General features: G+C 40.0%; 1 protein-coding gene and 1 long non-coding RNA gene across 3 annotated transcripts in view; both read right to left on the reverse strand.

Moving 5' to 3' along the window:
- LRP6 (LDL receptor related protein 6) overlaps nucleotides 1-16,562 on the reverse strand; it is a 177,370-nt gene that overhangs the window by 76,864 nt on the left and 83,944 nt on the right. For both annotated transcript variants that reach the window (XM_002712655.5, XM_051850778.2), the window contains 2 exons: nucleotides 4,247-4,443; nucleotides 2,560-2,691 (listed from right to left, as the gene is read on the reverse strand). In XM_002712655.5, the coding sequence (XP_002712701.1) occupies nucleotides 2,560-2,691; nucleotides 4,247-4,443 (329 nt within the window). The remainder of the gene's footprint in view (nucleotides 1-2,559; nucleotides 2,692-4,246; nucleotides 4,444-16,562) is intronic.
- On the reverse strand, nucleotides 9,734-16,474 carry LOC138843871 (uncharacterized). The gene is made up of 2 exons (XR_011378994.1): nucleotides 14,689-16,474; nucleotides 9,734-14,298 (listed from the first exon to the last, which is right to left on the reverse strand). It is a non-coding gene; the product is annotated as an uncharacterized lncRNA (long non-coding RNA).

Raw genomic sequence — 16,562 nt, forward strand, 5'->3', positions numbered from 1 at the left:
ATTTCTTCATCTTTATGTTACAAAGCTGTTGTGAAAATTACAAGAGATAAAAGTAAGACTCAGGAAGGTGTTAAGCATTAAGTATTCAAGAAATATCAAATTATATGTTCCTACTGAAAAAATACTTTTCATTTTTTATTTTAAACCAGTTCTACTTACAAAGTGCTTTAACTTAAATAAGGATTCAATAAGAACATAGTTGAGAATGAAGATATTAAGCATAATCTCTTTATTTTTTTCATTTTCAGTGTTGAAGTAAACCATCAGCAAAAAGGGAAAAAAGAGACAACTGAGCAAGAAAAGATTTTTGGCCAAGGAAATCCAAAAGAAAATACTTTGTCAATGTGGAATTTTAGCCAAGAAAACTCTCAACATTAGCTATCTGACTTGACTCTAGAGTTAATTATAAACGAACTGTGACTAGGAGAAAATATAACCCAAAATGCCACAGCAGGCAAGAAGTAGGATTTGCTTTGCACAATTCACTGTCCCTACTGACTACCAAGAGAAACCAGCCAAAACCTTGCAAACAAATAAGTCATGAAGCTGTTAATATGAGCAAGGTGATCAAAACACAATTAAGGGTATTACCTGCCAAAGGCAACCTGAAATTCAAAACTGGCTAAATGTGCCCTGCTATGAGGGAGTAGAAAGACCACTGTTATTAAAATAAACCTTCTGTTTTAAACTCAGACTACATTTTTTAACCAAAAAAAAAAAAAAGCAACATTACAAAAACCTTTTGTTTTAAATTGAAACCAAATTATCGTTTGCCATGGAAACCGTCTGACAAGAGTCAGCCAGCTTCACCTTTGACTATGAGGATAATTTATCAATGCCAACTCATAACAAACATCCTGTACATGACTCCATTCCATCACTCTAACTCCCTGACCCCCTTGCCAGGAACTCTCTAACACACTTTGAAACGAAGGCTCCTGCTTTTCAGAGTTAAGATAAAGAAGCCCCTGCTAAACACAACAATTTTCTTACCAGGTCTTGCTGGTTGCTAGAGAACCCAATGTGGTAAAAATCGAAGAGTAACATCCCCGTTAAGAACAGAAAGAAAAGAACTGGTGTTCCTCCCAATCAAAAGTCCCTGAAATGTCCTACATCAATGTACTTATAACAACATGCCCTCTCTCCACGTGGAGCGAAGAGCAAGGAGAAGCAGCAACGGGTGGTGGTCCAGTAGAAAAAGAAGTTGCTCTAAATACAGTTGGATTTCTTTTTTCTTCTTCTATTGAAACTGCTTGTCATTAAAAAGCAATTTAAAAATTCTTCAAGCATTTCTTGAAAATATATCTGTCCTGTGATATTCTTTGTATAATTTTAATAAACATTTTCTCTTCCACACAGGATCTTTTTTTAAAAAAAAAGATTTATTTATTTATTTATTTATTTGATAGTCAGGGTTACACAGAGAGAGGAGAGGCAGAGAGAGAGAGAGGTCTCCATCCGCTGGAGTTGGCCACAATGGTCAGAGCTGCGCCGAACCAAAGCCAGGAGCTAGAGCTTCCTCTAGGTGTCCCACGCGGGTGCAGGGGCCCAAGGACTTGGGCCATCCTCCACTGCTTTCTCAGGCCATAGCAGAGAGCCACACAGAATCTTTATTTACAAGTGTTACCTACTATTAAAGATATATTTTTCTTTTTTTTAAAGATTTATTTATGTATTTGAGAGGCAGAGTTACAAAGAGTGTGAGAGCGAGAGAGAGAGAATGAATGAATGAATGAGAATATGAATCTTCCATCTGCTAGTTTACTCCCCAGATAGCTGAAACTGCCAGGGCAGAGCCAGGCTTAAGGCAGGAGCTTCATCTGGGTCTCCCACATGGGTAGCAGGGGCCAAGCACTTGAGTCATCTTCCTCTGCTTTCCCAGGCACATTAGCAGAGAGCTGGATCAGAAGTAAAGCAGCCAGGACACAAATCAGCCGCCATATGGGATGCCAATGTTGCAGGCAGTGGCTTTACCTGCTGTGCCACAACAGCGCCCTCTAAAGATATGTTTATTCTTTTAAGATTTATTTATCTAATTGAAAGAGTTACACAGAGAGAAGAGGAGACAAAAGAGATATTCCATCCACTCATTCAACCCCCAAACGGCTATAATGGCCAGGGCCAGGCCAGGTCAAAGCCAGGAGTCAGAAGCATCTTCCAGGTCTCCCACGTGGGTGCAGTGGCCCAAGCACTTGGGCCATCTTCCATTGCTTTCCCAGGCACATTAGCTGGGAGCTGGATTAGAAGCAGAGCAGCCAGGACTTGAACTGGCAGCTATATGGGATGCCAGCAACACAGGCAGCAGATTCACCCACTATGTCACAATGCCGGCCCCTAAAGAAATATTCTTTATAAGAGGTAGTACTCATTTTCACAGGAATCAATTGTGATATCAACCAATGAATATGAAATCTGAGAGAGAAAAGAAATGGCAGCTAACTTTTTTTTAAAAAAAAATAGCATGTTACTTAATATACCAAACTAATTTAAGAGAAATAAATCATTTAGAATTCCAATTGTCATAAAATCTTTCCATTTTGGATATAATATCAATCTTACCATCTTTGCAGGTTTTTCCATTCTCCAGGAGTTTGACCCCAGTTGGACAAGCACACTGATAGAAAGGCTTGACTGGAGACATCAGACACAAATGGGAACAACCACCATTATCAATTCCACATGGATTAGTAGCTGTCAAATATAAATCACACTGATTAATATTAATGATTATGGATGACCTCCCTCAGTCTGGGTATATAAAGATTAACAATCACAATGGAAGCAAATGTGATAAACCAAAATTATTACCAAATGCCATCCAAGTTCTTGACTACCAGATCACCTCCAAGGAAGGGAATTAATTAGTGATAATTTACAAGCACTTTGTATCCAAAGAGTAACAAGTAAGAGTCAATCAGCGGATTGAAACTAAATGCTATCTTGCACCATATAGACTACACATACAGAGACAAATAGGAAATGAATTGCCGCGGGGTGAGAAAGGCTTCCTTGGAGGAGCCCTGAAGGGTAACAACTGCAAAGCACGGTAGAGCCACAGGCCGAAAGCCAGGGGGCGGCACACTGGATTGGATGATGCAGCAAACAGCACAAGTGGAGGTGAGGGAGGGCGCCTGCTGACATGTGAACAGCAGCTGAAGCTGAAAGAGTGTAGAGTGGCAACAGGCTGTGGTGCAGGCACTGACAGCCAAGAAAGGAAAGAGAACACTGAAACGATTCGTGTGGAAAGGATAGACAGAACTGACTGAAAGAGAAAGGGAGCAGCAGAGAGAACTAATTAACATATCTGTAGAAACTATGAAAACGTATGCATTCAAAAAGATCAACATAGCGATGGAGACCAACAGAATATGAAACATAAAAGAGCAATATCAAAGTTAAGTGCAATTTATTGAACCATAAAGCATAAAGGGACAAAACATTTTCTTTTTTCCAAAAGAGTAACACACACACATAAAAACATTTTTATGGGCTAAGATCATCAGACTCCAGTGTAACACATTTGATATTTGATTTTCTCCCCCTAAATGGAAAGAACTAATACAAAGCAAGACACAATGCAATGCCTCTTCATTCTTGGCTACAGAACACAATCTGAAATACACTCAGATGCATGCCAGGCATTTATTTACATACAAGTGCCAAGCACTTAACATTCTCATATTCCTTTTAAACCTAATTCCAATCCTGTCTTACCAAAAGTGGTTGCCAGCAGTCACAGCCCAAGTTATTATAAAAGTTGACCAAAAACAGAAGCAAAACTAAGACAAAAAGAGGTGGTTGAGGTAGGCATGTTAAGGTTTAAACAGGTGCTTTATTCAGCAACTGAGGTTATTTAAATTTACCAGCTGGACTAAGAGGTTTCTATTCAAGAAAAATGTTTGTTTTATAAACATACACACACACTGAGAGAAATAATATAAATAAAAATATACGACTGTAGAAGCTTAGCATATGAGCTCTCAATTATTAATGCATTTCTCTCTTCTCCACCTCCATAACTCCTTTCCCCCAGAAAGGGCTGAGGTAGTCTACAGCGACAGCCATCAGGCGGCGAATGGTTTAGGTTATGTGTCTAACGTAAATTATATCTTGATGTTTTTACTCTTTTCTATTCCCTCTCACTACCTTTGGATACATACTCCCTTCTCCTGACCCTCACTGAAGCCAGACACCAGAGCACTACACAGCTGTTCCAACTTGCAATTCAAAAATCAAGATCACTTACCATTTGGCTGCCTCTGTTGGCTGAAGGCATGTATATCCATGGGAGAGAAGATGTTAGAATGGATTTCACGCAGACCCTCGCCAGTATACTTGTTGCAAGCCAAAATGGAGTGTGTATTCCAGTCAGTCCAGTACAATGTGTCCTCAAATAACGTCAAGGCAAAAGGATGTGGAAGAGAACCTTTAACTACTGCCTGCCTATTTGCAAAAAGAGAAAAACTTACTTCTAAATTTTCTTCTTTTACTATAAAATCATCCCATCCATTAAAACAGGCTTAGTATTCATTAACAAATATAAATTCCTAGTAACACATACTTTAGTTCAAATACATTTATTAAAAAGTAAGCCACGTGACTAATTCAAATGTTTTCAAGACCTCCATAAACTCCAACAAAGCCTTCAGAATGGTCTCTAACTTGGCAGCAGGCCCGAAGTTCACTACAAGCCACCTGATTCGGAGAAAAAGCCCCAGTGTTAGCACTGCCGCCCATTCTCACCCCTCCACTACAACCTCTAGACTCACATCTACTCTCTCATCACATAATTCATGTCAACAGACAAAGCTGGCCAATAAGAAAAATCCCAGGGGTTACCACCAGCACTGGGAAGTAGATATAAATCAGCAATAGGTTTATCCCTTCTGGACATGGAAAAACAGAGAACCTGAACCTGTTTCTTTCATTATGTCTTCCAGTTTTCAGAACTAAGAATGAAAACACACATCTGAGGCTAAAAAGGCATTCATTCAGGGAGAACTCTCCCTGCAGGCTCCAGCCCTGCTGCTAATTTTTTGCTATCTTGTTTTTAAACTCCCCAATTCAGGCAGCCAAAAGGAAGTCCTGTCACTGGCAGGATATGTTCATGAAACAAAGCAGACTTAAATTTCCAGAAGCAGTGTGTATTACATACAAAGGAAAGCAGAGAGCCTGATTATTATTTGGGGCCCAGAACTTTGCAGAGTGTCACAAAGAACTACATAATCAGTAAATGCTCTAGAACGAGCAATTAAACCATGTTTTGAGTCAAAATATTTTTTAAAATGCTTTCATGTTTTCACAAATAATCCCAGTGGTCCAGCCTAGAGGGGAGAGAGGGAGAAGAGGAAGAAAGAAAAATCAGGGAGAAAGGGAAGGGAAAAGAGAAGTTATTTAAGAGAAATAGAGAAACACATATCTTAAGGAAGCTGTTTCAGTTTTTAGGTAGGTCAGGTTACTTGATGATCTCTAATATTCCTCCCAAGTAAATTAAACTCAAGAACAGTAATTTTCATCTAAGCAGAATTAGCATTCGTTATTGTACGTGGACTGATCCTCATCTACTAAACGAGGCCAGATTTTTTAGAAAATGAATACAAAATAAGCATGACTAGTTTACCAAACAAACTTTCCATTTTGGAATCTGCTACCTACTCTGCTAGCCCAGATCACCACAAGTTTCTACCCTCATTTTCCTTAATTCTCTCCTATCCTATTACTTTTCCCTCTGAATTCCCAAAAAGAATTGTCACAATACATACTCCAGAAGTGCTTTCTTCCACTTTTTATAGGAATAGTTTTATTATGCTTACTAAAGTGACTATGTTATTTAGAGGAATAATATTAACATTTAATATGTCGATATGTTTCACATTAAAATATTCCAAGATTCATTATGGTAAGAGTTCTGAGAGGCTGCTAATAAAGATAACACACACAAACGAAAAATGCGGAACAGGAAAAAACTAAGTTACTTGGCATGTCATTACCATCCTGAAGAACTGCAAATTACATAACCAGATCTTTGAAAGGCTTTGGAGAAAAACAAATAAACTTTTTAAGTCCTTAAAATAAATGCTAAAGGTTATTCTAATGAACTAAGCAAAATACACATATGGGAAAAGTAAAATTCCTTCCTAAAAGCTATACTCATTTTATACTGATTAAAAGCATAGAATTATGACTCAGAGCTGTTTTTTATAAGTATTTAGTGGATACTTGTAGATGTAAGTATAAAAACAGATGATGCAGAAATAATCCAAATTTGTGACTAATTGTGCTGGGGATAAAGTGGGAAGGAAATAAAACCTGGGATGGCAACCAGGGGGATTTCATCTTTAGGTGAGCAATATTAAAACATAAATCTCAAAGGGGCCGGCGCTGTGGCACACTAGGCTAATCCTCCACCTGTGGCACCGGCATCCTATATGGGCACTGGGTTCTAGTCCCGGTTGCTCCTCTTCCAGTCCAGCTCTCTGCTGAGGCCCGAGAGGGAAGTGGAGGATGGCCCAAGAGCTTGGGCACCTGTATCCGCATGGGAGACCAGGAAGAGGCACCTGGCTCCTGGCTACGGATCAGCATAGCTCCGGCTGTGGCGGCCATTCGGGGGGTCAACCACCGGATGGAAGACCTTTCTCCCTGTCTCTCTCTCTCACTGTCTATCACTCTGTCAAATAAATAAATAAATAATTTTTTTAAAAAAATCTCAAAAACGTTTTTGAATATTGAATACTTGGGAAGGCTGAGTTTAAATCCTGCCCCCCCAACACACATTTACTACTGGTATCATTTCTACAAGTTTTGTTTCCCTCATCTGTAAATAGAAGACAATAATCTATCCTCATGGTGTTACTACAAAGATTAAACAGCAACATGTGCAAAGTTCATTTAATATTATGCTTGGTACTTCATAATATTTCATTAATGATCCCATAATTTCAGGGTATACATTTATAAAATTTATTATTTCTGATACAGGGTATACTCTGTGATGAGCATTTCATGTGATAGCTTTTAAATAATTTTTAAGTCAACAGCTTACTAAAATCAGTAAATACTATACTAAAATTAAATTCATTTTTGATAATTTAATAAAATGTTATATAATAATTTAGATAAATTAATAAAAATTCTATTTCTTTTTAATTATTTAAAATTTCAATTATTTTAATTTTATTTGAAAAGCAGAGAGACAGAAAGGAATACACAGAGATCTTTCATCCACTGGTTCACTTCCCAAATGGCCACAATAGCCAGAGTTGTGCCAAATAAAGCCTGGCACTCAATCCATAGCTCCCATATAGGTGCAGGGATCAAAGTACTGGAGTCGTCATCTGCTGATTCCCAAGGTGTGCATTAGCAGGAAGCTGGACTGGAAGTGAGTAGCTGGGTCTCAAACCAGAGAATTAGATATGATTCAGGCATCCCAACCACTGAGGCAAATGCCCCCTCCTTAATATTCAATTTAAATGACACTTATTTTTCATTGCCTCCTTCATCTTCTCCCCTGCAAGTCAAGATATTTTTCTTCCTCTAGGCTCTCATAACAGGTAGTGGACTGTATTATGACTGTTAATTTATCCAACAAATCTATCACTGATAATATTTTTGAGAGTGGGAACACTAGCTTATTCATATTCCCAAGATCCTATACAATGCTGTATGCATAAACAAGGTGGACTTATTAGACACTCTGTGAATGTTTGACAAAATTAAATGTTTTAAATGAAAACTGTGTAATTAACAGTGTTGACAAGACTATCACTTGTCATTTACTGGCATGTCCAGATGCTGACTTGTTCCTGAAAGTGGAGATACCTGATATAATCCTCACTTTTCTTCTCCCTGGCTGAGATTACCAAACAGGGCTACTTGCTACTTCATCTATTGGAAACACTAGTTACTCCAAAGAGGTGTTGATCGAAGCAAATAAAAATGAAAATGGTAAGGAAAAGCAAAGCCCAGTTCTTCACGACTATGCCACAACAAGAGAAGCTAAAAACTGCGACTCCACTGTGGAGACCACAGAAAGAAACTGCGATACCCTCCCCCATGATGTTTTGATTTAATATTATGTTTTAGCAACCCCCAAGCACCATTTCCTGCTGGTATCTGTCATTTTCTGCAGTTTTCAGATAAAGCTCACCCCCATCATCTCCCCTCCAGGACAAGCCTTCCTTCCCACTACTTCTTTCAGATTCCATGAACTTTGCAGGCACTTACTTCAATTTCTGAACATACACACCCCCTTCCATACTCACTGACCTTTTATTTCTGGTTCTCCTCCCAAAAAGGCGAGGATAAGAAGGTTCTTGATATTTTATGTATTAGTAAATTTAAACTAGAAAAGAACTTTAGTTTCCCAAATGTATGGTATCTACTGTTGTTATTAACAGTGAACGTGAGCAGGGCCGGCACTGTTGGAGTAGCAGGTAAAGCTGCCACTTGAAGCGCCGTCATCCCATGTGGGCGCCCAGCTGCTTCACTTCCAATCCAGCTCTCTGCTACAGCCTGGGACAGCAGCGGAAGATGGCCCACATGCTTGGGGCCCTGCATCCACATGGGAGACCTGAATGAAAAGGTACAAACTCGAGATACAAAAAGCTGTGTAGGGGCCAGCATTAAGGAGTAGTGGGTGAAGCCGCCACCTGTGATGTCAGCATCTCCTATGAGAGCGAATTCAAGTCCTGGATATGGTCCCGCTCCCTGCTGGTGTGCATGGGAAAGCAGTAGAGGTAAACCCAAGTATTTGGGGACCCTGCCACCATGTGGGAGACCCAGATGAAACTCCTGGCTCCTGGCTTGAGCCCAGCCCAGCCCCAGTGGATGTAGCCATTTGGGGAGTGAGCCAGCAGATGGAAGACATTCCCCCCTCCACATTCCCTCTCTATGTCTTTCAAATAAATAAATCTTTAAAAAAAAAACTGTCAAAAAAGCCAGAAGATCTAGTGAGCATGAGTGCCTCTGCAGGAGGAATCACACCTGACAGGTCTAAGGACAGAAGAGAACATGCGATTGACAGCACTGGAAGGCATAGCAAAACCATGAAAGAACAGCAATCAGGTGACAGGGTGCTGAGTGAATACAAAGAATCCATGATGAGCACAGACAGCTAGCGTGCTTCCACCTACTGCGAATGGCAATGGCGACAACTCACCTCCAGAGACCCTTCCAAGTTCCCTTCCAGGTTTCCTTTCAGATAAAGCCTCATGCTGAGCAGACAGTACTAGGAGTAGAATGAAGTGGGGTGAAAGGTACAAGAGAAACAATGGAAAATAAGGTACAGAAAATAATGGGAAAAGGAAACAGAGCCAAGAAATCCCAAGAGGTAAGTTGTCAGTTTTTAAAGTACACACGTGCGCACATACACACACTGGAGTCTGTTACGTTGCAAAAGTTAAGACAAACCCTGCCTTCTACATGTTCAAGAAAAAGTTTCACATAAAAATAGGAAAACGAGGGGCTGGTGCTCTGGCTCACTTGGTTAATCCTCCACCTGCAGCACCGGCATCCCATATGGGTGCCGGGTTCTAGTCCCGGCTGCTCCTCTTCCAGTCCAGCTCTCTGCTGAGGCTCAGGAGAGCAGTGGAGGATGGCCCAAGTGCTTGCCCTGCACCCACATGGGAGACCAGGAAGAAGCACCTGGCTCCTGGCTTTGGATCAGTGTAGCTCTGGCCGTGGCAGCCATTCGGGGGGTGAACCAATGGAAGGAAGACCTTTCTGTCTCTCTCTCTCTGTCAAATAAATAAAAAAAATAATAAAAAAAAGGGGGGAGGGGGAACAAAGCATTAAGGTCAGTCAAATCCCACTAACAAAAAGGATGAATGACATTAATAGCAAGCATCCCAATAGATAAAGGATCCCAGAAAAATACGGAAACAGAAAAAAACAAAATGATAACCTGCTTCAAAATAAGCTAAAAGACTTATTAATAAGACAATAACCTTAACAATGACGTAATCAGAAAACTCAGATCTGAGAAGAAAGAACTAGTGGAAAAAACTGGAAATAAGACAAATAACAAATCATTTCAAAGTAAAGTCAAAGTTTAAAATAATGCAAAAGTAAACAACAGATAAGGACATGGAAACAGAGGGAGAAAGGAGGGAACTTTTAAAAAATAAAGAAATAGAGGAGGATTTTTGAAAACTGTTTTGAAGCATCATGGGTGAGAGAGAGAATGAAACTACAGTGAAGCAAGGAATTGAAACTCCAAATGGTAACTCAAATCCCCACACAGAAATAAAGAGTACCAGAAGCAGTAAAAAGGTATTTCTCCCATTTTTAGCCATTTTAAAAAATATGTAAGATTGACAAAGCATTAATACTAATGTTGTATAAGTTATCACAGAAATGCAGTTTAAATAATAATATCACAAGAAGGGAGAATGGAGCTATGCCAGAGTAAAATTTCTGTACTTCACATGAATATGAAAAATTAACATTACCATGAAGTACATTTTGACAAAATGCAATCTCTAGGAAAATCAGTAATTAAAAATCCAAGGATTTAAAAAACACAAAGGGCCAGAGTTGTGACATAGCTGGTAAAGCCATAGCCTGCAGTTCTGCCATCTTGTATGGGTACCAGTTCGAGTCCTAGCTGCTTTACTTCCAATCCATCTCCCTGATAATATACCAAGGAAAGCAGTGAGGACAGTCCAAGTGCTTGGGCCCCTGCAATCACATGAGAGATCAGAAAGAGGTTCCTGGCTCCTAGCTTCAGCCTGGCCCAATTCCAACTATAGTGGGCATTTGGAAAATGAACCACTGGATGGAAGATCTCTCTCTGTCTCTCCCTCTCTCTGTAACTCTGCCTCTCAAATAACATAAATCTTTAAAAAAAAAAAAAAAGACCAAGAAATTAAAAGTGATAAGACTACAAAACATCTATTTAATACAAAAGGCAAAAAAGAACAGCAAAGTAACAAAAATGAAACAAGATTTTTTTTAAAGACTCCAAACAAAAGGGAAAGATGGTTAGACTGAATAAAACAAAGCAAGATAAACTGATCTTCTGTATAAAAAGATAATTGAAAATGAATCTTAGCCGGCGCCGCAGCTCACTAGGCTAAGCCTCCGCCTTGCGGCGCCGGCACACTGGGTTTAGTCACAGTCAGGGTGCCGGATTCTGTCCCAGTTGCCCCTCTTCCAGGCCAGCTCTCTGTTGTGGCCAGGGAGTGCAGTGGAAGATGGCCCAGGTGCTTGGGCCCTACACCCCATGGGAGACCAGGATAAGTACCTGGCTCCTGCCATTGGATCAGCGCGGTGCGCTGGCCTCAGTGCACCAGCCACGGCAGCCATTGGAGGGTGAACCAACGGCAAAGGAAGACCTTTCTCTCTGTCTCTCTCTCTCTCACTGTCCACTCTGCCTGTCAAAAAATAAAAAAATAAATAAAAAAAAAAAGAAAAAGAAAAAAAAAGAAAATGAATCTTGATGTGAATGGAAAGGGAAAGGAAGCAGGAGAGGGGAGGGTTGTGGGTGGGAAGGAAGTCATGGGGAGGAAAAAGCCATTGTAATCCATAAGCTGTACTTTGGAAATTTATATTCATTAAATAAAAGTTAAAAAAAAATAAAGCAAGAGCCAACTTAAGTAAACACATAAGCTAGACTTGAGTATTACACACAAATAGGTTCAAAAGCAAATAGTAACAAAAAAAAAAAAAAAGAGCTGTAGCAGTTCAGTCAGAAAAAAAATAAACAGAAAGCATTACTAGAGGCGCAGAAACATATTTATGAGAAACTGTTGAATCATAAGGAAGACACACTTAGAAACATACAGGCAAGGGGCTGGTGCTGTGGTGTAGCAGGTAGGGCTACCACCTGTGGTGCCAGCATCTCATATGGGCGCCAGTTCGAGTCCTGGCTGCTCCACTTCCAATCCAGCTCTTTGGGAAAGCAGTGGAAGATGGCCCAAGTCCTTGGGCTCTCTCAGCCACGTGAGAGACCCCAAGGAAGTTCCTGGCTCCTGGCTTCAGATCAGCGCAGCGCTGGCTGTTGCAGCCAACTTGGGAGTGAACCAGCAGACGGAAGACCTTTCTCTCTCTCTCTCTGCCACTCCTCCTCTCTATGTGTAACTCTGACTTTCAAATAAATAAGTAAATCTTAAAAAAAGAAAAACAAACAAACAAACAAAACATAAAGGCAAATAAAAATAAAGCTCCAAAACAAATAAAGGAAACCTTAACAAAACTGATTGGAAAAATACTGTTCAACAAAAACAGAGATGTCAACATCCAATTCTCATTAAAGGATAAGAAACTAAACAGAAAATTATCAACAACAGAGAAGATTTGAACAACCTTATCAACTACCTTAAACTAACATCTACAGAATAATCCATTCAATGAGACAATCCGCGTTTTTCTCAAGTGCATGTGGAACTTTCTCCAGGAGAGACCATATGCTAGGTCACAGAATTAATTTTAAAAGCTGAAAATCACAAAGTATATTTTCTGACCACAATGGAATTCATTAAAAAATCAACAACAGATGAAAATTTGGGAAATCAAATTTTTTCTAACTCCTAAATTTTTAAAATTCTTTCTCATTTTTGTCTAAATAAGTAATGAGTGAAACAAGGAATCACAGGAAATTTTTTGAATATTTTGAGCAAAAGGAAATATATATGGGATGCTGGTAATTACAGAGAAATTTATAGAAGGCAAGTGCCTATGTTATAAAACAGGCTAGATCTGAATTCAACATTTGAACTTCTCAAACTTTGAAATCTTTTATCAATTTCTTTCCAACCTGCTAACTTTATTTATATGTATATATTTGAAAGGCAGAGAGTGAGAGTGAGAATGAGAGAGTGAACTTCCATCCACTGTATCATTTCCCAAAGGCTAGCCAGGCTGAATCCAAGAACACAAATCCCACCCAGGTCTCCTACCCGGGTGATAGGGACCCAAGTACTTCAGCCATTAGCTGCTTTCCAGGGTATGCACTAACAGGAAGCTGAATTGGAAGCAGAAGCAGAAGTGGAACCCAGGCACTCCAACATGGAATACAAGGTCCAAGGTGATGACTTAATCCACTGCATTAAAAAAGAAAACTAAACAAAATATAAAGAAACTATTAAATAAAAATATAAAAACACTGGAGTGGAAATCAATTAAATGTAAAACAAAAAACAATAGAAAAAAACAGTAAGACCAAAAGTGGATATTTTGAAAAGATGAAAAGAATTGCCAACCCAAGGAGAAATGACACAAACTATGAAAACGTGAATAAAATTATGAATGAAAGAGGGATACCACCAGCAACCTTACAGAAATTTAAAGAATTGTAATAGATATAATGAACAACCTTATGTCAACAAATTAAACAATTTATAGGAAATGGAAACATTACTAGAAAAAAACAAATTATCAAAACGGTCTCATAAGGAAATAAAAAACCTGAATAGACTCTGTAACAATAAAGAAATTGAATCTGTAATTAAAAATCTCCCCCAAAAGAAATCCACAAGCCCAGATGCCTGTACTGGTGAATTTCGCCAAATATTTACATGAGAAATAGTATGTAGGATCGGCATCATGGTGCAGTAGGTTAATCCTCTGACTGCGGCACCAGCATGCCATATGGGCACTGGTTCTAGTCCTGGCTGCTCCTCTTCCAATCCAGTTTTCTGCTATGGCCTGAGAAAGCAGTAAAAAGATAGCCCAAGTCCTTGGGCCTCTGCATCCACATGAAAAGACCTGGAAGAAGCTCCTGGCTCATGGCTTCGGATTGGCCCAGCTTCGGTCATTGCAGCCAGTTGAGGAGTGAACCAGCAGATGTAACACCTCTCCCTCTCTCTCTCTCCCTCTCATTGTCTGTAATTCTACCTCTCAAATAAAAAAAATATTTTTTAAAAAAAATAGTATCTGTCATACATTTCCAGAAAATATTAGAAGAAGAAACATTTCACAACAAACTCTATAGGGCTATCACACTAATACCAAAGCCAAATAAAGATATTAGAAAGAAAACAAACTATAGATCAGTATCTCTCATGAATAAAGACATAAAAGCCCACAAGAGTATTAGTGAACCAAACCTCACATGTAAAAAGAACTGTTAACCAAAACCAAGTAGAATTTGTCCCCAGAATGCAAGATTGATTTCCTAACTGAAAACCAATTAATGAAAGTAACCATGTCCATAAAATAAAAAAAAATCATATGATCATTTGCATAGATGGAGAAAAAACAACAGACAAAATCCAATAACCATCTGTGGTTAAAAGTTGTCAAAAAACTAGAAATAGTAAAGAACTTTCTTAACCTAAAAAAAAGCCCTCTAATAAAAACCTACAGCTGCCGCGGCTCACTAGGCTAATCCTCCGCCTAGCGGCGCCGGCACACCGGGTTCTAGTCCCGGTCGGGGCGCCGGATTCTGTCCCGGTTGCCCCTCTTCCAGGCCAGCCCTCTGCTGTGACCCGGGAGTGCAGTGGAGGATGGCCCAGGTGCTTGGGCCCTGCACCCCATGGGAGACCAGGAAAAGCACCTGGCTCCTGGCTCCTGCCATCGGATCAGCGCGGTGCGCTGGCCGCAGCGCGCCTGCCGCGGCGGCCATTGGAGGGTGAACCAACGGCAAAAGGAAGACCTTTCTCTCTGTCTCTCTCTCTCACTGTCCACTCTGCCTGTCAAAAAAAAAAAAAAAAAAAAAATAGAAAAAAACAAAACAAACCAAAAAAAAACCTACAGCTAAGATCATGCTCAATGGCAAAAAATCAAATGCTTTCCCCTAAAGATTGATGAGGACTCAAAGTTCCAGAAGATCTAGCCAGTACAACCAACCAAGAAAAGAAGGCATCCAGACTGCTAAAGATGTAAAATACCATTATTCACAGATGACAGAATTCTTTACCAAGAAGCAGCTGCTGTGGTACAACAGGTTAAGTCACTGCTTGGGAAGCCAAATGCCATATTAAAGCACTTGGGTCAAGTACTGTTTCTGAGACAGATTCCTGGTAGTGTGTGCTCTGTTATTTTCAAGTGAAGAAATAATGTCCATTTGTGGCGTTGAATGCAATGAGAAACTTAAAAATTGTACATTACATGTTAGCTGTATTTCTTTGATTATATTTTATTTTATGCAAGACTTCTGAATGTTTGCCACTACTTCTTATACTTGAACCTGCAAATGTCTTGGATCAAAAGGTTATGGAACAATAGTGGGCAGAGGCATGAATCTGTGCTCACATTCACTGGTTTTTTGTTGTTGTTGTTGTTGTTTTGTTTTTTGGTTGTTGTTGTTTAAGATTTATTTATTTGAAAGGCAGAGTTGGAGAGGGGGAGGGGGAGGGGGAGAGTTTTCCATCAGCTGGTTCACTCCTCAAATGGCCACAATAGCCAGCGCTGGGCCAATCTGAAGCCAGGAGCATGGAGCTTCTTTTGAGTCTCCTGTTTTCCCAGGCCATAAGCAGAGAGCTAGACCAGAAGTGGGGCAGCTGGGACTCAAGCAAGCATCCATATGGGATGACAGCACTGCAGGCAGCGGCTTTACTCCCTACGCCACAGCGCCAGCTCCTCTCACACTCACTGTTAAAATCAGTAGTAGCTATCATATAAATTTGGAAAAACTAAAATCCTTTCCTAAAATTACTACTGTGTAAAATATTAAGAACCTTCTTATCTTCAATTTTAGTAATAAAACATGGCTTTATTTTATATTCACTAACAATTTTACTTCTGAGGCCAGCTTCATGGTGCAGCAGGTTAACCCACCACTACATTCCATGTGAGTGCCAGTTCAAGTTCTAGCTACTCCACATTTGATCAGTTCATTTTTTTTTCTTTTGTTAAAAATTTATTTATTTATTTGAAAGGAAGAGTTACAGAGAGGCAGAGGCAGAGAGAGGGGGGTCTTCCATATGTTGGTTAACTCCCCTGAGGGCCACGACGGCTGGAGCTGTACCAATCCCAAGACAGGAACTTCTTCCGGCTCCTCCACGTGGGTCCAGGGGCCATCTTGTACCGCTTTCCCAGGCCATAGCAGAGTGCTGGATCACAAGTAGAGCAGCTGAGACTTGAACCAGCAACCATATGGGAAGCCAGTACTGCAGGAAGCAGCTTTACCCACTACACCACAGCGCTGTCCCCTGTATTAAGTTTTTAAATCACATTACTAGAAATTACTAGATTTGGGCCAATGCTGTAGCTGTAGCTGTAGCGTAGTAAGCTAAGCTTCCCCCTGTGGTGCCAGTATCCCATATGGGCGCCAGTTCAAGTTCCGGCTGCTCCTCTTCTGATCCAGCTCTGTTATGGCCTAGGAAAGCAGAAGATAGCCCAAGCGTTGGGTCCCTGCACCTGCATGGGAGACCCAGAAGAAGCTCCTGGCTCCTGGCTTCAGATCGGCCCAGCTCCCACCAGCTGTTACAACATCTTGGGGAGTGAACCAGTAGATGAAAGACTTTCTCTCTGTCTCTCCCTCCCTGTGTCTGTAACTCTACCTCTCAAATAATTTAAAAAAAAAAAAAAAAAAGACCATTTGCAAAGCAAATATTTAAAAAAAAAAAAGTTACTAGATTTAAATACATGTTCAACTCGTTTCTTTCTTTCTTCACAAACAT

The sequence above is a fragment of the Oryctolagus cuniculus genome, chromosome 9 (assembly GCF_964237555.1).
Source record: "Oryctolagus cuniculus chromosome 9, mOryCun1.1, whole genome shotgun sequence".
Taxonomy (NCBI): Eukaryota; Metazoa; Chordata; class Mammalia; order Lagomorpha; family Leporidae; genus Oryctolagus; species Oryctolagus cuniculus.